General features: G+C 38.4%; 1 protein-coding gene across 1 annotated transcript in view; it reads left to right on the top strand.

Annotated features, from left to right (window-relative positions):
* Window positions 1-6,611: 6,611 nt before the first annotated feature.
* The window catches only part of ASTN1 (astrotactin 1), a 220,058-nt gene continuing 201,555 nt past the window's right edge, over window positions 6,612-25,114 (top strand). The window contains 1 exon segment of the mRNA XM_070939234.1: window positions 6,612-6,945. Coding sequence (XP_070795335.1) covers window positions 6,612-6,945 — 334 coding nt within the window.

Genomic DNA, 25,114 nt, shown 5'->3' with positions numbered 1-25,114 from the left:
ATATCACACTATTTAAACTCACATTAATTGTGACCTACCTGTAAGTATATAATGATACAATTACAGTTACTACAATTACTGTTTTTCTTTGGGGTTGTATAGCTGTTCCTGTGAACTACTGATTTGCTAATAGTAGCTTTTAATCCTAAAATGCAAGTTGCCTTGAGTTTCTTTGGGGATTGAAGCGACATGCAAGTTAAAAGTCTCTAAGTGCAACCCACCTCACAGGGTTCTGAAAATAGGAAGAGGAAGGAGTATTATGTATGCTTGCTGCCTTGAGTTACTTATAAAGTAGTAAAGGTGGGATAAAAATCCAGTAAATAAATAAATGAATATGTACATCTGCACATATGATTCCTAATCTGCTTTAGAGTACCAAAGATGTCATGACCCCAAACCCAGAGATTCAATGAATTTTTTTCTTAAAATTTTCTTTTGCTTAGTGAGGAGGATGAGAGCCTGGTCTCTCGCAACCCTTCCTAAATAAATAATTTAAAAAAGCAGTTTTTTTCTTTTGGTTTTTAAGGAAAAACCTTTGCACAGAATAAACTGCATAGTGACATTCATGTGTTGACAGCTGTCAATTTCCTTATTGCTCTTCACATTGCAAGTGGGGAGAGAGAAGCTTTTTCAATTATTATTATTTTAATGGGAACATTTGGTTAATAAAAGGCATTAATTGGCAGGAGTCTCTTCTGGCACTTGTACTCAAATTGCTAACTGATTTATGTACAATATGTTAAAAATGATCAGGTTCCCAGAGGCATTCCCCTTTAAAACCAATGTTTTTCATTGAAACAAACAAATAAATAATTAGCACTACCAAACAGTTATACTTTTTTTTTGTTTCCTTTCCATTAGCTATTCTTTGAATGAAAATATTTCAAGAAATGTAACCATTGTTGCATGAGAAAATGCAAAAACTTAAATTAAGATTGTTCTTGCATGCTATCATATAAAAGTATATTCTTTGTGGGCCTACTTGCATGAAGAAAAAAAATGTCTCTGAATGTTGTGCATGAAAGTTATCAGTTTTCCAGCTGATTTGAAATTATACATCTTGCCAGGACAGGTAGGAGCAACTTCATTGATTGGAACTGCCTATCAGAGTTACCTTACCTCTTAATTCCTGTCTCATTTTCTACTAGATTAAGAAATATTTTTTTTTCGAGTAATACTTTAGATGATGAGTACTCTCTTTTTCTTAAGGAAATTTTTAAAGTAATTTTTAATTGTCTTCTCCTGAATCATAATCCTGAATTATTTAAATGATAAATATCTGCCATGGCTGAAGCAAGCAATGGCTGGGTTCCCACAGTTGTGCTATGACATGATTTGCTGCAACTTGTAGCTTAACGTATTTTTATTTATTTTTATTTTTATCCCACCTTTATTATTTTTATAAATAACTCAAAGTGACTAACATACCTAATATTCCTTCTGCCTCCTATTTTCTCCAAAAAAAAAGGAGGTCAGTTGGGCTGAAAGATAGTGACTGGCCCAAAGTCACCCAGCCAGTTTTCATGCCTAAAGTGGAGCTAGAATGCTCAGTCTCCTGGTTTCTAGACCAGCACTTTAAGCACTAGACCAGGGATCAGCAACCTGCGGCTCTGGAACCGCATGTGGCTCTTTCACCCCTCTGCTCCCTGTCACTCAAAATATGTGCCACAGCCACCAATGTGCTACACCCACTGGCACACGATTTATTCAGCTTTTCAACCTCCAGTAGGCCAACCATGGATAAATCCAAGAAAAGAAAAGTTTCAGAAAAAAACAGAATGTTTAATTCAACTACATATGCTAGTTTTGTGGCTGCTCAAGAAATAGTCAGGCACGGGAAGGGTTTTGTGGCTCCCGGAGTTTTCTTTTCTGTGGGAAATGGGTCCAAATGGCTCTTTGAATGTTTAAGGTTGCAGACCCCTGCACTAGACCAAACTGGGTCATGTTGTATGTATCCAGCCACTGCAGTTTATAAATCATAAGTTAAGTCATATCATTTTGTGTGAATGCCCCAGTGTTTCAAAAAAGCCTCGTCTTCATGTAGTATAGCAATCCAGCCAATATTTAATGCTATATCTATGAAAGGGAAATGGATGTAAGAGAAAATTGCTTCAAGATGATGTTTACATGATATATATTATTTCCTGCATGCTAATCTGCAGAATTAACTTGGCAGCGTGAAAATAAAATAAAATATGTCTTTGCCTACTAGCAGGGAGGGGGGGTGGGAAACTCTTCGGAATGGGGAAAAATGTAATTAAAACAAATTTTAGCTACATCAAAGTGTACATAAATTTCAATGACAGAAAATTTATTTCATATTTGGTAGCAAATTTATACACATCCAAGATGCTTTGCTTAGAAAAAGTAAACTATACATAATGGAATACCTTCTTTAAAAACTGGAAGCATTACGTTCACTTATGTTCTGTACAGTAACTAGTATAGACTCTGGAGAAATACTATAGAAAGAAAAGGCTTATAACAAAATATTATAGAACAAAATTATGGGGGGGCATGTTGGTCCCCCCAAAAGAACTAAGATTCTGCAAACAACACTGTAGACAAAAATAAATATATAGACCACATTTTATCCTTCGGATATCTTGGGGTGGTATTCCATGCCAAATCCATCTCCCACATTATATGGCTCACAGGCATATGCACATAGTACTTTACAATCCATTCGATTTCAAGTGGTTTTTTTTTTTTTTACTGTCTGACTGAGATCTTAACATCTCTAGTGAAGTCACAAAATTTATTTCAGTTGCCAGAGCCTTATAAAGGAAACCATTTTTCTCCTTTTAGGACTATATGGATTTACAAAGCATCCTTCTGCTTCTTATCCAATTTTATGGACTGAATCTACATCTTCACTGTTAAGTTTCATAATTTGGCATTTTTAGTATTTCAGTATTTTATTTACAAAGCTATTTTATTATTCAAATCATTTAAAATATTTTAGTATTCTACTTTTAGACACCTATTTACTGTTTATTTTAGTTTGAGCCATTTTATTTCCATCAATTATTTAGTAAATGTTTATGTATCTTAATTTGAACTCAATAACCCTTTCACAACATTGTATAAAATGCTGGTTAGTGACTGCAATAAAAATACTACTATTACTATAAATAATTGAATCCACATGTTATTGGTCAATTAGGAAGGCATGAAAAATGAGCAAAAGATGATTGCAAATTACATTCCAAAGCCTTAATAAAAACAGAGATATATGGCTACTATCAAAGCAATTGCTGGACATACACATTTCTGGGCACACCATGCTCATACAATGATGTGATTTTAATAAGACTGAAACTGATGAATAAAAGTCATGATATTTAAGTACTTATTTTCTCATAATCTGAGCATTTGCCAAGATGGCACATTTTGTTGACACAGCTCATTGTAACTGCTATGTCTGGAAAAGTTTGAATATTTTCTTTATAATCCTTTATACCAAGAAGGATCATATTCCTAGAAATATACATATATACATGTACATATTATACATATATGTATAATATATGTATGTATGTGTGTGTGTATGTGTATGTGTATGTGTGTATATATATTGAATATATGCATATTCAATTTTCTTCTATAAAATTGACAGTATCTTATTCAACTTGTGAGAAGAGAAATATATCCATTGGAAAGTTGCAGGTAATAAGGCCTAGAAGTGGGCTTGTAGGCCTCACTGAACCAAAGTTTTAAGCTAACATAATTGCAAAATGTACCAGACATATTTCTAATATGCTGACTTGTGTGCTGCATTTTCTGCAAAATACGTGGTTTTGAGATATATTTGGAATGAGAACGTTGAAACTGTGAGAAATAGGGAACTGAAAGTAGCCAATGGATAAGAGGTTTGAGATGTACACGGGTGTTTGAAGAGAGTGATGGTCAGTAAGAATGTAAGAAAGAACAGGGAATGTGAAACTATGGAATGTGTATGTCAGTAAAAAAGAAGGTATAAGAAATGTGGCTTGAGATGAGAATGGTGTCCTTTGCCTGATGGCAGTCCATGAAGGACTTGTTATGTGTCATTGGACCCCACTGCAATGGTTTAATAATGTAAGTTTTGTTGTGGAATTGTACTGCTATGCTGGCTATTCATATTCCAAATGGCTCATGAAAATAAACCTCTGATCTTAAAGTAAGATTTATTGCTTGTGATTTCCTCTTTGGGTTTTTATTGGGGTATTTTTACGACAAAGTTAAATACTCCAACACTGAGAAATGAGAGAGAAGCAGATGCTTGAACCAGTGTTAAACTGTTGAAGTCAGTTAGATTTGATTCAGTGATTTGCCATTGGAATTCTTAGTATGAATCTGTGGAAATCAATAAAAAAAATAAACAAATCTTTCATGAAATTTCAACAACATTCAAACCAATCATAGTTTTTTTAACAATCAAATTCTCAGACGAACAATTAAAAAAGCTCACAATGTTTGAATGCAGTACAATTATTAGAAGTAATTTAGAATGTCAGAAAAATGTCCCAGATGTGATTTTCAGATTAGGCTGAAAACCCTAATGTGCTGTATCAAGAGAATAATTTTCATTAATTGTATATATTAAGTATCCCTTCCCTAAAAATATTCATTTTATAGCAGTCTGTCTATATAAAGGTACTGCATTTTCCAATTTCTTGAGAAAATCACGGTCAGTCTTGATTTGAAATGGGAAATTGTCCGCTGCCTTTAATGAACTGATATTGATCTCTTGGTGGTTTTATAAGTGCTCATAGCAATAATGAGCCAAATATAGTTATTCATTTGCAAAACTATGCAATCTTTGTTCCTTCTAATATTCTTTCACATTCTGTATTCTCTGTCCATGAATATAGTGCTGATTTTTACACTAGAGATATGGTTCCAAATATCACTCAGTATGCAGCAAGAACTTTGTAAAATAGCTTTCTAGTATAGATGTTAGAATTTGTACTGAGAAAGTATGTTTTATGCCATGGGTGAGTGACAATGGAAAAACTGAGTCATTTTGCTTAAAATTTTGGCAAATTAGGGAGAAGTAGAACTTGGAAATAATTGCCTACAAGTCAAGATTTTTTAATAGAGATTCTTGAAAAAGTCTACTTCACAGGTTTAAAAGTTCTTAAACATTGTCTTAAAATATACATTGTCTGTGATAGAAGTATGTTGTTTAGCAATTTAGGAGCTTCAGCTTGAAGCAATGGTTTATTCATGCAGTCATGAGGTAAAAATCAATGGGAATATCTATGTAAATTTCTCTGGATTCCATCAATTCAAATACTCCAATGTTTACAGAGTATAACAGCCCCAATGGTAAATGCAATACAAGTGAGCATTGTTTTTATTCGAATAGTTTTATAATTGGGGAAGTTGCTGGAAACTCGCAATAAGGTTGGTAAGTGGGTTATGGACAAGAAAATACTAAAAAAACAAAGCCAGCTAACACTCACTCCACTGTTCACTAGAATGATCTCAAGCAGATCACATGCAGAGATTTTTGCTAATGAATCAGTATATGGAAGGATCCATAGCAACAAGTCATTTGATTCACAAAATCCAATTTTCCGCAAGGCTTTAAATGTTAAGTCTTTTTATTCCACATAAAAGGAAATGCAGCACTGTCCCCTAAGATCAGTGAAGCAGAATTAAGTAAATGCTGTGAAACTGGGAGCCATATAAGCACAACCATGTGCAATCTTCCTGGTAGCAATACATGAGTGATTGTCACTGTCACTGTAATTGTCTTTAATCTCAAGGTGATTAAAAACCTAGTTCAGCCTATATCCTGAGATTTCTTGTTTGATTTCCCATTTGCCCCGTCCTGCTCAGTTCTAGAGGGAACATTTAAGGAAAGCCACATTGCCACTCTGTTGATTTACAAAAGATAAATAAAAACAAACAGCTTCATTCAGTTAAAGAAAAAAAATGATAAAAGTTTCCTTCAAGTTCAGTTCACTTCCTGGTGATTTTATGGACAGTCTTTTTAGTTTTCTTGGTGCCAGAATGGAAATGGTTTTGGTTCCTTTACTTTGGGGTTTGTGATGTTAAAAGGGATGGATAGGCCCTGCAGCAGTTAATCACCACAATAGCTAAATCGAAGAGCAGGGTATTCTATCAAGTGTTGGCATATGGTTTGGTTTACATTTGACTTGTGTAATTCTCAGAAACATCTAGTTTGCCAATGAGAAAAAGGGGTTGAACTAAATGGAAGTTGTGTCTGGCATGGTACCTATCAGGTGCATCTCTCAATTGCCAGGGCCCTGGGAAAGGCTTGAAAACAATTTTGCATGGCAAAATATAGCTGCATCTACCCTCCCCACCCAGCGTTGTATAATCCAGGTGGTGACTAGCCGCCTGTGTGCGTGAGTGAGCTGGGGAGAAGATGCAAAGGAGGAGGAAGGCAGCCAACTCGAAGACAAACCCGCTCGCCTGATCTTCTCCTCCGCCTGCCTTCGCTCGGTTGCAGCGCCTTGGAGACAAAGAGCCTCCCACAATCCGCCCCTTTCCTGATTGCATTGCAACTGCAAGCCCCTTTCTGGACCAGGGATCTTCTTCCCCGCCCCCTCGGCCGGCTCCTCTGTGCCTGCAAGGCGAGGCGGATCAGGCGCAAGATGGCTTTAGCTGGCGTTTGCATCTGGCTTTCTTGCTGCTGCAGCCTCACGGCCGCCGCCGCCAATGCAGCCGCCGCCGCCGCCGCCGCTGCCTCCGGGCCCGCGGCTGCCGGGCCGGCTGAAGCAGGCGGGGACCCTTCCAAGGAGATGGAGTGCAAACTGAAGAGCATCACCGTGTCAGCGTTGCCCTTCTTGAGGGAGAACGACCTAAGCATCATGCACAGCCCCTCGGCCTCTGAGCCCAAGCTGCTCTTCTCGGTCCGCAATGATTTTCCCGGCGAGATGGTGGTGGTCGATGACTTGGAGAACACCGAGCTGCCCTACTTCGTGCTGGGTGAGTCCCCCCCTTCACCCCTCCCTCCGGCCTAGTTGCCCCTTCCCTTAATCACAGGCCCAGTCCCCAAACTCTTCCGTTTCTTCGCTGGATTCCGACGCTCCGAGATCCCAAGCTATGGCCACTCCAAGTTGGCAACCAGGTTGATTCTTTGCCCCCCGAGGCCTTTTGTGCCAATGAGGGCAGGCCGTCTCCTGGCCGAGAGGCCCTCCGGGGCCCGCCCTCCCCAACCCAAGGAAACGGGGAGAGAAAGGGAAGCAGCGCTGGCTGCAGTTGATAGAAACTGGCTCCGTAGCTTGGTCTTCTGGGCAGACGGCACACTCCTTGCCCTTGCTCTAGTTGCGCGACGGCGGAGTGAAAGAGGAAGCCGGTAGGTGGGGGCAGCGCACGCAGGTGGGTCGTTTGAAGACTCGAGCGGGCGGTCTGGACTCCAGAACACCCGCTGCCTGGAGTGGAGAGCATTTGGGAGAGGCCACGCTAGGCCCAGCCTTCCTGCGCGTTGCCTAGAGAAAGAAGGGGTGAGCAAGTGGAGAGATGCTGCTGCTCCTGGCGATCACCTTTATTATTCGCTTGTTGAACCGAATGATAGGAAGCTGCGAGGGAGATTGCCCTGAGCAGGATTCCTGCCTCCCTGCGCACAGCAGGTGGAGCTGTGCGGGTGAGGACCTGGAGCAGCAATGTCACTGTTGCTGCTTGCTCATCAGAAGGGGCTCCGAAGAGGATGACAAGGAGTCATCTGAGGCTGCTTGCGTGCCCCACTCAAGCATAAACTACTCCAGTCCACTTGGCCTTGTTCTATTTTATGTCAAGTGTGATTACATTCTGGATCGCTGTGTCATGTAAAACCCAGAAATGGATGATCTATGGGTAGCCACCTCATATGAATACAGCCACTATCTCCATTTTCTCACTAAGTTAGCAGATAGAATTAAGTTTATCCAAGCAGTCTGAACACTGTAGGATGTGAAATGAATGGGAATAATCAAAATTTCAGTATATTTCCATGTTCGGGATCTTTGCTGTTATTAAGCTTTTGCTATATCAGTTTAACTTTTTGTTCATTAGTGGGACATTGTCTTGATGTCTTCTTGGGAGGGGATGCTGTTGGATAATGACAATCCAATGACATGCGGTTCCTGCATTTTGTTTTAAAGTATAGGCACTTCCCTTAAGAAATGACCAATGATTGATCAAAGCTGGTATATTCTGATAAAATTTATCCTTTAAGTTATGGATCAAGAGTCAAAGAAGCATGTTTATGAATCATGGCTTTATGCTAGATTAAACATGAAGAATTGCTTATATTCCAGAAGAGGAGGAATTGTCATAAGGTTGTTTAAACAAGAATTGGGGTTGAATTAAGCCCATCACTTGACATTTGTTGGCTTGCTAGGAAATTCTGATTAAGGACCATGATCTTACTCAACAGGTCAAGTAGTGGTCAGTAATGGACCCATGTGGAATTGGGCCCATTTGGGTAATTAAATCCAATCTAAGTTTCAGTAGAAAGATACAAATCAAAGCATCCCCTCAGTGTTCCTAGCTGAATTGCTTTGAGGATAAACCTCAGTGAAAGAGGTAGGATAAATGAGTATGAATTCAATCCACAATTGAAACTATACTGGCTTCTTTTTGGCAAAAGTGAAGGCAGGAAAAACCACATATTGTTATTAAAATGATGATTATATCAGCCAAGCATAGAGGCAGCACATACTCACCTAGAGGGATAGTTGTGGCTCATTGTCTTCCATAGTAGCTGGCATAAAGTTAGGGCTGAAGAATGATCCTGAGCTAACTTTTGATACTCAATTATTATTATATTATGTATTGATTTAATGAAGCATTTAGTATTCACACTCATTGTTCATTCCAAGAGTGGCTCACTCTCAGTACAGAATCTTTAAGATAATTAAAATGTGATGACAAAATGTTAAACATAGATTTAAATTTTAAGATTTAAGATTTAAGTTAAACATAAGATTTTTAAAATAAAAAGGCTTTTATTTATGCCAATGAAACAGATTTGGTACCAAGTAAATATATTTTGGTAAAAGAGTTCCAGAGTGAAGGTTCCACCCCAGAAAAATAGCCAAGTAGGTGTCCCTTAAGTTTTATTTTCTTTGTGTTGTAGCAACATGTATGTGTCCTGATTCTAGATTGTATCTTTTTGGAAATAATTTCTTTCTTGCAGTAGGTATGGATCCTAGTGAGCAAATTGATCAGATGTGAACAAATTTATTAAGCTTCAGAGTTTAGGTTTGGGATTTTTTTTTTTTTTTGCCTTTTGGGTTTTTGGCTTCCCTAGAAATTTAGAGAAGGGTTCTTGAGATTAATAGAAAAGAAAGACTCCATGTCCATTATTTCCTCCAATTTCTTCATCCAAGTTTGAGTATGAGCTATGTTGAGTGTACTGCTGGGAATTTTATCCAGGAATATCTAGGGGTCTGAAAGGTTTTTATTCTTCCTGTTCTGTGGTGTGTATTTCCATCCCAATTCTACAGACTATCCATTTTTTACTTGTCAACCCCCCCCTCCTTTACCCTCAGGTCAGCAAAAAAAGTAAAAGGTGGTATTACATAGGAAATGTAAAAAAAGGGAAGACTTGACATGGTTGTCCTTTGTTATATTGTAGTCCCAAAGGAACAGTGTCCTTTTCAACCCGCTTGTTTAAAATTAGCCTTGGAAGAGAAATCTCTTTAAATGCTGCTGGATTGAAAGAAGCTTCCTGTATTCAGAATATTTTATGCAGTTGTGTGGCATCCATGGGTATGTTTTTCCCTTTTCTTGGTTCACTTATTTGGGTGTATGATGGTGCCAAATATGGAGAAGTGGTGAAGGCTGGGTTAAAAGGAACTATTACATCAACCAAATCATGTCCTTTGCCACACTTTAGGACATAGAAGAGATGGTAAATTAAAACCAAAAGGGAGGGGGGGGGAAGGGAATCTCAAGTATTCTGACAGTAGGACAATTTTCTCTCTGCCTTTTCTTACAAAAGAATAGATTCAAAGATGAACAAAACAAATATATTGTGTATCCTGTGTATTTTACTTTTATAATCTATGTTGAGTATCTTCTTATATCATGTCAACAATGAGCCAGTGTAATGAAACTTGATACATAAAATTTGTGATGTGTATCCTTAATTATTACTTGACATCCTACACAGCTGAAAAACATTTCCATAGAAATTCTCCTGGGCAACCTTACTTTCATTTAATATCTGATTACTTAGCCCATCAGGTAAATGACATATGTTTTATACAGGAATGGTTCTTTGAAAATAGGGAGCTGAAAACTATCAATGATTTTTGCAGTGCATTCAAAATAAATTGTTCCAGATTTCTTTCCCATAATTTTTCTGTGGGATTCACTGATAGGGTATCATAAAGAACTTATATTGTATTATTGATGTTGTGTTTGTTATGTTTTGGAAAATAGATTCTAAATGTTATTTCACATGGCACATAATGGTGAGGCAAGGCACCAATCTTCATGACAAATCTGGAAGCTAATTGCAATCTTCTTGCAAATGCTATTTTTTACCACTGTACTGAAGAAAAAGAAGTGTTCTGTTTTAGAATCTTCTGCTTTAGATTATTGGGATAAGTAGCAGAAAGTCAGATTTTTAAAAATCTTTTCACTCTGCTAGAGAGAATGGTCTATAGCAGTAGGCTCCCAACCTTTTGAGCACCAGGGACTGGTTCCATGGAAAAAGGCTTTTCCATGGACCAGAGGGGGCATGGTTTTGTGTGCTGCCTGCATCCCATGGACGGGGCTTCATTTGTTTGTGCAGCCCAATTGCTGGCATGCCGTGGCCCGGTGCTGGTCCATGGACCAGAGGTTGGCCTCTGGTCTATAAGTAATAGAACAATATTCAAACAAATAATAATATTATGTGTGTGTTTTTTTGCAATCTAGTAAAAGTTTGAAACTATGCCACTCTATTAATTTATAGAATTGATTATTTCCTTTTTAAAGGATAAAGTTGCCATTCAGTTATGTACATACCCATTTGCTATCTAACAATCAAACTACATGTGATGCTGAGATGTGTGCATGCTAAAAATAAAATGGAGCAGCCGAGGCAATAATAATAATAGGGGAATAAAAATTCCCTGGTGACAAGATATTATTCTATTAACTTATCCTCTGTTTCCTTCGAGGAGGACAGAGCAGCATTTTAACCTTACATCAACTTTGAGGCTGTAAATAAGAGAAAGGACCTTTTCCCTCAAAGTCACAATGGATATGAGCTTAGAATTCCCATATTAAAAGCTAACCCTGCACCATGCTAGATTGACTCGTTGTTTGAGTGGCATCAAAATGTAATGCCCAATAGGGTAACTGTATAAGTGTGTATTTTATCATCAAAATATATTGCATACCTAAATAAATAATTGCATTTTGTGGAGCTTGAAAAGTTTATTAAATTCCACTGGTTCTTACATTATTTTTTTATGATATCCATGCATTCTTCCCACTCAGATGGTCAATAATTTAATTCTCCCATTCTGCAAACAATTACTAGCAATTCAGTAATTGACATGCAGCTCATCTTCAGCCTTCAAGACTTAGCTGTCCATCAAAATTTCAGTACTGTCTACATGAGACTTGCCTTTTGCATGAAAATTATATAAAGATCTGTAGGATAGAATTTTATTTTTTCAATGAGCTCAACCATGTACACTGCCTCCCTGCTTTACAGTTCTTCTATCAAAATGCTATCAATTTAGATATATTCCTGCTACTTGAAATTCACATGGCATACTTATTATGTTCATTTAATATTTTTCTGTTACCTATTTATCCATGCCAGGTTCTTACTGAAATAGTCTCTAGCACTGCAGATTCTATGACTGAGTGATTTTTCACATGAAAGAATTCTCTGAATATAGAAAATTACTACACCATGGAAAAGTGCTCTACCTATTTGACAGGCATCTTCTTTATTTAAAGGCTTAATATGTCAATTGTTTTTTTTTTTTTAGGAAGGAGTTTTAAATCATATGAGCCACCACCCTTTTACCCTCTCAGTGTAGCTTAGTTTAGTGAATAAATGAAGCAGTGTTTTTGAAAAGAGATGGAAAAAATAACCGCTGAGATTACGGATAGTAAATGAATTAACAATGGCTCTTTAACTGAATATCCAATCTACAGCTGCTTCTCAGCCGGCAAAAAAACTGTCTGTCTAGAGATCTGCAGGCACGTTTAGCAAAAAAACCAAAGATCCCAGAACAGTAATTTACATAGCTGAAAAAAGATGGTATAAAAATGTTCTTCTGGCCATTAAGTTTTGATATCTCATCCTTGAAAATAATAGATCTGATTTTCTCATGATTTTAGATATACTTCTTAATGTGCTTATAGCTAAAGTATAACTGACATTATTAGTATTTTTGCCTTCTCCTCTTGGTTTCTGGAAGATAAATCAAGATTTGTGCCAAATGCATCATGAGTCTAGTGCACATTAGTATAAATGATTGGACACAAAATACCAAGTTCTCACTGCATCATCCATTGCTTCTTATTCATTTGGAGTATACCTGACTTGCTATTAAATATTCCTATATTTAATCTTTTTAAAAGGTATCATGAGTAGCTTACCTCTACATTAGAAAACTAATACAACAATGTACTGTATTGTGCTGAAATTAATACAACATCCACTAGAGTGATCCTGATCCTCAGGAAGTGATGCTTACTACTACTACAAGTCCTATAAGTGGTTCAGCTTCTTATTTCCAAGAATAGTAATTCTATTAATTAGGAATGATTAATTCAATGAATTAATCATTACTTTGAGAAGAAATGCTTAAATGTTATCTTCCTTTCTTAAATCAAGTGTGACTCATCTTGGCTGCTGCTGCATTCAAATATTAAGATATAGGCCATTTCCTTGATAGGGGTTTATTTACTTATTATATTTGTATTTCAAATTTTATTCAGGAGCTTAAATGGCAATACACAATACTGCTTGCATCCTCTTAAGTGGTCGTCTTCTGATGTAAGTTGAGTAACCTAGATTCACCCACTGAGTTTCTATGGCTCAAAAGTTAAGCAGACTATTCTGCTTCTAGGCTAACATTTGAATCATTATACTATATTGGTTCTCAAAAGACAAACAGAGAAGTTGGTTATTTACAGTAGTTTACAATTCAAGACGTGCTGATGTAATGGAAATGAAACTGGGCTTCTATCAGTGATAACTATATACGTAGTGCTAGAAGGAGCTATAAATTATCAGTAAGAAAATAGTTTCAAGAAGAATATTTGGGTTGTCCTTTTCATCGGTTTTATATATCCTTTTGAGCAATGTCTGAAATTTACACTTCTTTTAATTCAGAATTACAGTACTGTACAGTTTATATCTTTCTGTTTCAAAAAGCTGAAAGTAGCATTCATTTAAAATAAAATATGCATACTAAATCAATACATTGCACACCAGCTTAATCTTAACTTAATCATTATAATACATTTTCCCAAAGGAAAATGTATTTCACTGTATTGAGGCATTCCCTAAACTGTATTTCTCTACCTGCTGTTCATATATGCAGATTTATTTTAAAGGTAATAAATGATCTGAAATGAACTGAAAGACAATGCCTTCAGAGTTAAGTTAATCAGATGTGTAAATGACTGTATTTATTTGACACCCCGTCCCCCCATAGTTAGTATGTATTTGTTACTAATTCTTTTGAGATCTTTGAAATAGGCCTATCTGATTGGGAGGGAAGAGGGATGAAAGCTCTGAAACGTGCATGGTAAACATGCACAGAGCAGATGGTGCCAGCAGTGGCCTGTGCAGAATAGGTATGGTGCAAAGCTCCAGTAAACTCAGTCCTTTGCTTGGTCCCATTGTTTCATTTCTACATGTAAGTAGGTATCTAGGCTGCCACAGAGAAGCTTATGTCCATGGCTCAGTTGCAACCACAGGAAGGTTGCAAAATCAGGCGTTTGGTGCATTTAAAACAGCCTGTGTTCAGCAAGCCTGGCACCGTTGCCATGGTAACTCATAGCAGGGGCCTATGCCACCCAGTCAAGCAAAGACGTATGAGGGATAAACAAGCAACTGTTTCTTCTTTGGTTTTCAAACTGTTTATATGTTTCCTGCCTCCTAAACATTCAGAGAAATAAAATTGGGGTGCTGGAATTATGAATGGTTTGTTTGTTTGTTTGTTTGTTTGTTTGTTTGTTTGTTTGTTTGTGGTAATGGTATATTTTTGTGATACATTACAGCTGCATAATGCTAGGACAAGATATATTCGCTTAAAGAGTTGAGGAACTATACTGTATGTGTTCCTTCCCACTCTGGAAGAAGGAAGGACTAAAGAAGAAAGATATTAAATCAGTAGTAGAATAGCTTTGCATAATGGCCATCTATCAACCTAAGGTTTACATGTATCCTTCTATTACTTCCCAGGTTGTTTTATAATAATGTGAAAAGGTATTGAAATGTATGTTTTTGTCAGGCTATTTTTACTGCTTCATACATGTTGCCAATCTGTAACGTTGAAACATTATGTGGCCATTAACAGAGGGAAAGCATTCATCATCACACTCTCCTTCTGTATATTTTTGTGAATGAAAGGGGCAATAGCATTCTTATATAGACTTCTTTCCATAATGGGAACCCAAGGTGATTAATGAATTTCATAATCATATTTATAATATAGCCCCCCCTCTCTCTCCCCCCTCCCCCCCCTCTCTCATGACTGCACTGCCTCTGAAGATCATGCCAGAAAGTAGCATCCTGTGTGTTGTCAGGCAGTTGGCAGTACACCCATCTGTCACTAATTCTGCAGGACTTGCATTGGATGCCAGTAGGTTTCTGCATGGAATTCAAAGTGCTTGTTTTAATCTATAAAACCCAATTTGGCTTGGCACCGCTGTATTTTCAGGACTCCTCCAAATGGATTCAGACCCTTTCACACATCTCTCCTAGGAGAAGAAATGTTTAATAGTATCACTGTTCTGGAATGTGTGCGTGTGTGGGTGTGAAACCCAGATACAGATAATCCTCATTTAGCTTTGGCCTTCTTTAGGATTGTTTGCAGTTATAATACTGATGGAAAAGTCACTTTCATTGTCAAATTTATGACCTTCACAGGTATATAAAGCAAAGGGAAACTGAAGCAAGATCACAAGCACAGTCATGATTTCACTTATTCACTGCCTAGCTCAATGACCAAATTGCTGTCCCAACTGTTGTTGCTAAATGAGAACTACTTATACATTGTTTCTCTGTGTTGGACTCAATCCTCTGGAATGGTCGTCCCTTAAAAGCAAGATAGACTTCATTGTTGATAGCTTTCCAGAGTCTGGTAAAAGTATTATAAGTTATTCCAGAGGACTTTGGGGTGAATTGTGACATTATCAGGATCGTATTATTGTATTAACTTAAAATTAACCATGGACATTTATTATTGTATTGATATGATAATATGTAAATAAAATAAAAATGTTGCATTTAGAAAACAACTAGAATTGCAAAAGCAACAATGCTTCAGTGCAGTTATAAATGAAGATTCCATATATCAGGTTATTTCCTAGACAAATCCAATTGCCCTCTCCAAGGAATCAAAAAGGAGGTAAATGCCTCTTGTTTTGAAAACAACTAGAGCATCCTTCCACCTCCATATCTCCATCTTCTTCTGTCTCTTTCCGTGTACATACTCCATCTGGTTGCTGTTTATGCTTCCTCCTTCCATGTGCCTGCTTGCCCCCCCCCCGGTTTCCTCCCACAGTTCCTGTTTTTTTCTTTCCACCTACCTTAGTCCTGCTCTTTTTTCTATGTCCATATTACACTCTTTGCAGTTTTCCTTATTATTTGCAGTTATTCCTATCCTAAGTATCCTGAATCCTGAGGATTCATCCCTCCTTCTCTCATTCCTGGTACACAGGGACTCTAGACAATATTTGCTGTTTTATCTGCTGTATGAGATTTAGGATTAAATCATGTGGTCCAGTCATTTTTTTCTGCTTAGTGCAGAAAACATAACTTTTACTTTGCACTGCTTCCCTATAACAAAGTTGGACATCGCTCTTAATGTCATATACAAGTAGTTCTTGACTTACAACTGGTTGCTTAGCGATCATTTAAAGTTCTGATGTACCTGTAAATCACAGTCATGTGACTGCAGAGTTCTGCAAACAACTGTAAATGTGAACTAGTTACTGATCATCCAAAATGCATTCATTTGACAAAGGGGGTGCCCTTTGTCAAATGAATGCATTTTGGATGATCAGTAACTAGTTCACATTTACAGTTGTTTGCAGAACTCTGCAGTCACATGACTGTGATTTACAAACTGTTTACTTCCAGTTTCTAGCAAAAACTGGCCCATAGAGAACTTTGGGTTTGCTTAACAACTGCACTGTTTGCTTAATGACCACCATGAACAAAGTTGTAAAATTGGGTGCAGTCACAATCTGTTTTACTACTGTCATAACTCAAGACCATAATTGCCAGATTCACTTACAGTCCTAACTCAAGGACTACCTGTATGCAGTATCTCTGCTCTGGAGTTCTGAATATAACAACCATCATATTCAGAACTGTGAGTTTGAGTAATAAAATCAGATGAAATGAAGATGTGTTATAATAATTCAACAGAATAACAGAATAAGTTTATTCTGTTGGATGTTCTTCTAGTCCAACTCCCTGCTCAAGTAGGAGACCCTATAACATTTCAGACAAATGGTTGTCCAATGTCTTCTTAAAAACCTTCTATGATGGTGCATGCACAACTTCCACTGATTAATTGTTCTAAATGTCAAGAAATTTCTCCTTATTACTAGGTTGGTTCTCTCCTTGCTTAATTTCCATCCATTGCTGCTTCTTCTGCCTTCAGTTGCTCTGGAAAATAGGTTGATCCCCTCTTTATGGCAGCCCCTTAGATATTGGAACAGTGCTATGATGCACCCTTAGTCCCTCTTTTATCTAGACTAGCCATACACAATTCCTGCAACCGCTTCATATATTTTAGCCTCCAGTCCTCTAATCATCTTTGTTGATCTTCTCTGCATTTTTTTGTAGAATCTCAACATCTTTTTCATATTGTGGCAACCAAAAACTGGATGCAATATTCTAAGTATGGTCTTACCAAGTCATTATAAAGTGGTATTAACACTTCACATGATATTGATTAATGTTAATGCAGCCTAGGACTACATTACCTTTTCTAGCAGCTGTATCATGCTGTTGGTTCATATTTTAAGTTATTGTCCATTAGGACTTCCAAGATCCCTCTCACAGTTAATACTATTGAGTCAGGTACCACCTATTTTATACCTGTGCATTTGGTTTTTCTTGCCTAATTATAGAACCTTACCTTTCTCACCATTGAATTTCATTTTGTTAGATAGAACCCAGTGTTCAAGTCTGTTAAAATCCTTCTGGAATTTAAGCCTATCTTGTGGAGGGTTGCCTATTCCCACCAGTTTGGTATTGTATGCAAATTTGATGAGTTCCCTTTCTGTCCACTCATTGAAATCATGTATAAACATATCAAAGAGTATTGGGCCTAAGATAGAGCTTTGAGATACCCCTCTGCATACTTTCCTCAATTTAGGTGCAGTTCCATTAAGGACTACACATTGACTGTAGTTGGTCAGCTAGTTACTAATCCATCTGTTGGTGATGCTGTTTAATCCATATTTTTCTATTTTACCAAGTAGTAGGTTATGGTCTACTTTATCAAATGCCTTACTGAAGTCCAAGTAGGCTATATAGAACTTGGTCTCTATCCTCTTACCTGAATTGTATTAGGTAGTTAGGGAAGATGTTTAATTCCTTTTACTACATCATTTTCCAAATCTAATACTCTGGCTCATTGGTCCTGCTGAAGAAAAGGAAGAGACCCATGGCCTTCTTTTATCTAATCCAACGTTTGTTATAGCTCTTCCTTTGAAAAAAAAATATGGAAACTAGATTATGTGTCTTCCTGCTGTCATATAGAGTAGTTTCTCCCAACGTTTTGGGCACCAGGGACCGGTTCCATGGAGAGAGAGTGGTTTCTGGCATGCCATGGTCTGGTGCTAGTCCATGGACCAGGGGTTGGAGACCCCGATGCAGAGGAAATTGGGAATGTCCTTGAAGGACAGGAGAAAGACCAAAGCAATGGTCAGATGAAAGGGTGAACCTAGGTCAAGAAATTAGTTCGAGTAAATGTCTCAGACAAGCTCTTTCCTAGTTCACAAGAGCATAAAGTGATGGAAAAGGAAGCACATTCAGACTTACAAGATTCTGTTACTGGAGCTCTTCCAATAATAGTAGACCTAACCTAACCTGCTGAAATTGTTAAACTCTACATACATAATTCTAACAGGAAATTTTCACATTCTGAAAAACATGCTAGCTAATCTATCAAGATTGTTACTGAAAATGGCTTATGCTCCTTAAAAATGTCTGGATTGGACAAGCAACTGGTGCACAGCAGCAGATGGAGAGATTTAAAAAATGGAAAAAGATTTTCCAGATTCAATAGCCAATATGGGATGCAATTTTCACTCTGTTGATTATTTGAAAAGATTTGTGCATACACAAATATAACACCAGAAATCATTGAGAAAAAACAATAATGCTTCTAATCATGGCAGAAATTCAATTTCCTAATAAAGCATAACTTTATATTATGATTGCTTCTCACTATAGTCCATATAGGCAATTCCTTTACATAAGTTGCATTCAAAGAACTGAAAAATCTTAGGTATTTTTAAACAGAGTTGTTAAGTCAGATGGTTGGAGAAATAGATTAGAAACAAAGCAGATACTTTATGCCAGAGGCTCATGTTCATGAACATTAAGTTTTATTTGATTGATATCCTGCTTTTTTACCTAGAGCAGTTCAAGTCATATCCTCTTAACCTACATATTCCTTCTGCCATTCTCTTCTTTTTCTGACCTGACTTTTAAATATGTAATCTGGATATCTCTGGCATAATTTTTTAACTTCTTATTCTTTTTCTATGCATCTGATCACTATTCCTAAATATCTGCCTCTTAGGTCAGGAATAAACAGCCTCTTGAGACTAGGAATATACTCCTGTTTGAAATTTTGAGAGTATGCAATGTGTGCACCAACAAAAGATGGGCCACAAAGAACCTGTTCAGAAATATATACTTTGCTGCTACCTTCCTGGGGAGTCAGATGTATGCTAGATGTATTCCCTTGTCACAGTATTACAATTCGAATATCAAACTATGTAGAGATATTTGCAACAGGTGTGCAATGATGTTGATGCATGCACAAAAGTGGCAGGATATCTAACTCCTTGCAGGTACCACTGAAACATGACAGTATAGTACTATCAGGACTAACTACCTAATGTAGTGAGATGTCAGCCCAAGGTAGACCTGACTAAGAAACCAATGCCATATACAAGTAGTCCTTGTATATGAACTAAAATCATTCATTCAGTGACCATTCAAAGTTACAACGACACTGAAAAAAGTGACTTACGACCATTTTTCATGCGACTGTTGTAGCATTCCCATAGTCACATGATAAAAATTTGGACATTTGGCAAGTGGCTCATATTTATGACAATCGCAGTGTCCCCCGGGTCATTTGATCACCCTTTGCAACTTTCTGAGAAGCAAAGTCAATGAGGAAGCCAGATTCACTTAACAACTGTGTTATTAGTTTAACAACTGCAATGATTCACTTAACAAATGTGTTAAGAAATATTGTAAAATGGGACAAAATTCACTTAACAACTGTCTTACTTAGCAACAGGTCGTATGTCAAGGACTACCTTTATTATATTCTTTTTCTTCAGGCAGAATCTATATAAATCTGATAAACTAAAGTTTGGTTTAGTCAGCCCACCAACAATCTCTTTACAAGATTAGTTTGACCTCTTTCCACAGTGTTGTTTTCATAGTTAACTCTTTGAAGGTGACCATATATAAATGGTACAAAGTGGCCAATCCATTGAGCAATAACTATAGCCATCACTCAAGATTTTTAGATCATTTGGTTGAATAAGTAATTAAAACATTGGAAGGATCAGGTTAGGAAAGTGATCAAAATCGTGCTACATCTGAATCACAAGAGTATCATATGAAGCTTTTTTAGAATGGTAATTATATTTCAGCTTTAATTACTCCCAAGCCAGCTGGCGAACACTGGTTGGTCCCTCTGCAGTCATGACAATATTTTGTCTTTTAATGCCGTATTGAGATAATCAGCTTCATGGATATGGAGGTTGCAGACATTAATTCTTTTGATGATTGGTTACAGAAGGGTGACAAGACCCTCTAAGCTAAACAGTTGGCCAGGGATATCACCTTCTACCATATCTGCTGCTTCTATCTTGCCATGGCTGGTTGTATGCTCTTAGACAGCAATTAAACATTTAATAGTATGCAGCTGGAATGCTGCCAGAATTTAAATTGGTAACTCAGTTTAAACTAGGAAATTTTTCCAACCTAATGAATTCATGCTGAAAATTTAAAGATGATTGGATTGTATTTCTCCCTTATTTAAAATCTTATTGTTTAGACTGGACTTGACATTTTTATCCATCTATCAAGTCTGTCCAAGAGCCTGGGATAGGCAGAAGTTGTTGTTTGATGGTGTTTAAAGGTACCATTGCAGCATATAAACTTTTCCAAGTAAAGCTGCCTTTTGCAATTGACTGATGGTGTTTTTTTCAATGCTGATGGTGTTCAGGTTGTGCTTCAGATCCTTCAGGATTGCATGCAAGTTGCCTATTACTATTAGCATTAGGAAAAAAGTTAAAACACAGAGCAATAAATATATGAAAAGCAATAATACCGTATTTTTCGGTGTATAAAATGCACCTTTTTACCCCCCAAAAGGGGGTGAAAATCTGGGTGCGTCTTATATGCCAAATGTAGCCTCGCCCGCCCACCAGCCCCCACCCTTCGGCCATTTTTGGGCAGTTCCAGGCGGCAGTGATCTGGGTCGGGGCACAGCCTGAGGAACAACTCTCTTCGGGATGGTCGTGGGGGGGGGGAGAATCTGCCCGGCAGGAACAAGGCGGGTGCCACGATTTGCGGCTGGTCACCCCTCTGTCCGCCCAGCAGGCAGCTTAGGGCAGGCAATGGCCGCAATGACTTCACTCCCCTGCAATGTGAGGAGCTGCCGCCTAAGCCCTCTCTGCGCCCAGGAGTTGAGCAAGCCAAACGGGAGCTCCTATAGTAAAACGCCCCTCCTTTCCAGCCACCGCTGCCTGGATTCCCCAACGCAATAATCAGAGCCACGTTTCAGGTGGCGGGCGCCCAGTTCTCCTGCAATGTGCAGTGGGGAACTGGGAACCATTTTGGATTTGGGGAGGGGATTGTAGCGCTGCTGCCAGAAAGTGCTTTTCTTCCCATTGGGAATGTGTAACCGGAAGAAAAGCACTTTCAGGCGGCAGCGCTGCAATCCCCTCCCCGAATCCAAAACGGTTCCCAGTTCCCCGCTGCACATTGCAGGGGAACTGGGCGCCCGCCGCCTTAAACACGGCTTTGATTATTGCGTTGGGAAATCCAGGCAGGGGTGGCTGGAAAGGAGGGGCGTTTTACTATAGGAGCTCCCGTTCGGCTTGCTCAGCTCCTGGGCACAGAGAGGGCTTAGGCGGCAGCTCCTCATATTGCAGGGGAATGAAGTCATTGCGGCCATTGCCTGCCCTAAGCTGCCTGCTGGGCGGCCAGAGGGGTGACCAGCCACAAATCGTGGCACCTGCCTTTTTCCCTGAAGCTGCCAGGCAGATTCCCCCCAGACCGTTCCAAAATGCTGGTAGGCAGAGCATTTTCTTGTTTTCCTCCCCCAAAATTAAGGTGCGTCTTATACTCCAGTGCATCTTATACACTGAAAAATACGGTAGTTCATAACCATTTACATATTACATTAAAATATGTAATAAAGTGTATTTTCACAATTTATGTGGTTAAATAATGGATTTGCTGAGTTTCTTCAAAGAGCAGTTCATCTAGGGCTGCAATACCAATTAGATAGCAGCTGTCAAGCCCCATACTTGAGGACATAATCCAGAAAGCAAAAATTATAGACTTCAATAAGGAGTTTTAATGCAAGAATTAGTAATACGGAATCTTGAAAACTGCAATAGGAACCTCAAGTCCTATTTATTAATTAAGGTCAAGTCCCTTTGAATATTTTGGACCTCTGCTTTCTCTGCTTTTTGCAGCCAGGAGTCATTTGCCTATTATGAAATAGCAAACTCTTCTATCTGTTAGTTACTTCTGTCTAACATTGCTCTTATTATTTTCTTAGCCTTCCTATTATGTCTGAAATCAGCAAAAGATTAGGAAAACACTTATTGTTTGTTTCCATTCAGTGGTCATTTGGACATTTTGCTGGCCAGATACAAAAACCTAGCATAGTTTTCATAGGTATCTGCCACTATGAATGCCCACTTCCAGGTATCATAGCCACTCTCCTTTGGCATGAGGCTTCTCTAGTTAGGTGTCTTGGGAAAGCTCTAACATACTGTTTGGTTTTAATATGGTGTTTCTCCAAGATGATATCGGTAAGGGTTAAGTAAAACAGTGAAAGCAGGGGTGGGATTCAGCTGGTTCAGACCAGTTTCCCTAAACTGGGAACTGGATGTTAATTTTAATCTGGTTTGCCGAACCGGTAGTTTGCCGAACCGGTAGTTGAAAGGACTGGCTGACCCTACCCCCACCCCACATCTCCCAGGAGCTTCCATGCAGCCCGTTTTGGATGCTAGGTAAGTGCAGGGCCTGTGCAGAGGCTCTGGGAGGGCAAAACACGGGCCTACCGGAAGTACCAGAAGTCTGGAAATGGGCCCATTTCTGGCCTCCGAATGGCCTCCAGAGCCCGGGGGAGGCCGTTTTCACCCTCCCAGAGGCATGAGGAAAACCTCCGGAGCCTGAGGAGGGCGGAAACACCTTCCCTCCACTGTGGTGCAGGAAGCCGACTAGGCCACACCCCCATGGCCATACCCACCCAGCAACCAGGCAGAGAACCGGTTGCTAAAAATTTTCAATCCCACCCCTGAGTGAAAGGTAATATATACATTAATATTATACATTATACAACTGCTGTAAGAAGGAGTGGGATTTATGCTGTTTTATGAATAGGTTTTGTGGTGCAATCCCTGGATTTATATTGCTGTCTGAACAGGTATTGTGATAGACTTTATTAATACTTCAGTCTTTTAATTGTTATTTATGTTTATTTTTTAGTATGTAATGGTTTTGGTTTTTAACCATAAATAAATAAATACATCTCAGCAAGGAGTCATTGGCATGTCTTTTTCCATATGTCTCTGAATTAAAGTTATATCTTATAAATTTATATTTAATGGGAATAGATCAATTGCAGCACTACAGGTAACAAACATGGCCATCCAACATCCAGCATTTTCCTGAAGGAGAGAAAGGGGTGATTCCATCTCTTTCCATTTCTGCTGCATCTCCAATTTCTTTGAAATTCACTGGCTGCTTTTAATGACCAGGGCCTGCTTATGCCACTGCTTGGTGCTGTTCTTCCTTCCTCAGGTGGTTTGGTTTCTGCAGTCCCAAAACCTTTCAGCTAAAAGAACCACCGGCAGGGAGCACGACAATGAGCTGAATATACTTGACAAGGGTGACAAGGCCTGTCTGCAGTTCTCTGATGGCAGTGCAAGAAGGTGACATGAAGAATTAACCTGTTCTCAGAACATCTACCGAAGTGACAGTGACAGAGGAAAAAGGGAAAGAGTGCATGCATATGTTCAAAGGAAGTTCTTTGGTATGACCTTGTAAAGTTAACAAGTGATATTTCAGATCTTGTTTGTAGTTACAGATAGCTTTTTAAAAACGCTTTTGGGCTGTTCAGTTAATAGTAGGTAATGTTTAAACATGCTTAAAATAAAGCTAGATGAGGAGGAAAGGCTTAATTTGTGATCCAGGCTTCTACTAAGACACCTAGGAATTAAGCTTACCTCTTTAATTTGCTATGCCCAGGGAGTTCAGAATTGGTGATAGCTACTGCATATAGCATTTCAGCGCACAAGTGAAGTGATCTTTTCCTGTGTGGCAGGAGTCACCTTAACGCTTGTAAGAAGTGAAAAAAAAAAGTGTGTGTGTGTGTGTGTGTGTGTAATGTGGTAGTAGTGCTGCTTCAAAGTTGATCTTACATGCTCTAAAATGCTGTTATTGGTCTTTCATTGACTTATTGACCTATTGACACTATGTTGTCATCTTTCCATTGAGCAATCACCAATAACATTCTGATACAGTGCAAACACAGAAATTCAAGCAAACATGGATATGTCCTTTACTAGGTAGCTTGTTCAAAATTGATGGCTGCTGATACTTCCTCACAAGCAAGCTCTCATCTTTACATGGAAAGGGTGGGTAGTAAGTGCTGATGTATACTTCCTGCTTCATTTCTCATTATTTTTCTTTTTTTCTTGGGCAGAAAGACTTCTTTTGTTCTGCAAAGGAGCCTGTGGTACCTTATCATTTCCTATCCATATAATTTGTTTTTCTAAGGGAGTGAAGTCAGCACATAAGCAATCAGCAAGCCTTATTACACTCTGCAGCTATGTAGCCCGGGGGTCACAGATCAGAATCTGTGTTGGAGTTTGGCATGCAACTACAGGGCAAATACCTATTTGGTTGTAGTCAGCTTTGTAATTGTGATGAAGCTCAATGCGTTAGTGTTTTTGCTTATCTCTCTGGGAAAGCATACATTCAAGCAAATAGCAATAATGGAACTTACTTTGTAATATGTCCATACAGTATATAGATTCAGTAATATCCTCAATGAGGGAAAAACAATCCCAAGTATCTCTCAGATTGTGTAAGGGAAAAAAAACTCCAAAATTTTCTGGGTGAAAATACGTATTGGAAAAGATGTACAATATGCACACGCCTACTCCCCCCCCCCACAAAAGCACTATACCTTTGCTTGTAAGATGCTTGAAGGGACAGTTTCTTGTATAATTTCTGCTTGTGAACCTTGCACAGCATGTGGCTAGCCATTATCGGAGTCAGAGACTCTTATGTAGGTGAAGAGAAGCACACTTCAGACTCAGTTATATCAATGTGACACAATTCAGCTGAAATACCATTGAATTCCGTAGTAGGGAAATACAACCACGGTATTGTTTCCTTAATCAAAGTTAGAGCAGTAGAAGTGGTGGATTTATGATATGACTGAGCAAACTAATTTTGTATTTTAAACTG

This window comes from Pituophis catenifer, unplaced genomic scaffold, assembly GCF_029215685.1.
Source record: "Pituophis catenifer annectens isolate HBS135680 unplaced genomic scaffold, rPitCat1.0.hap2 SCAF_3, whole genome shotgun sequence".
Taxonomy (NCBI): Eukaryota; Metazoa; Chordata; class Lepidosauria; order Squamata; family Colubridae; genus Pituophis; species Pituophis catenifer.
Note: the sequence above shows the minus strand (reverse complement) of the source record. Positions and strands in the feature narration are given on the sequence as shown.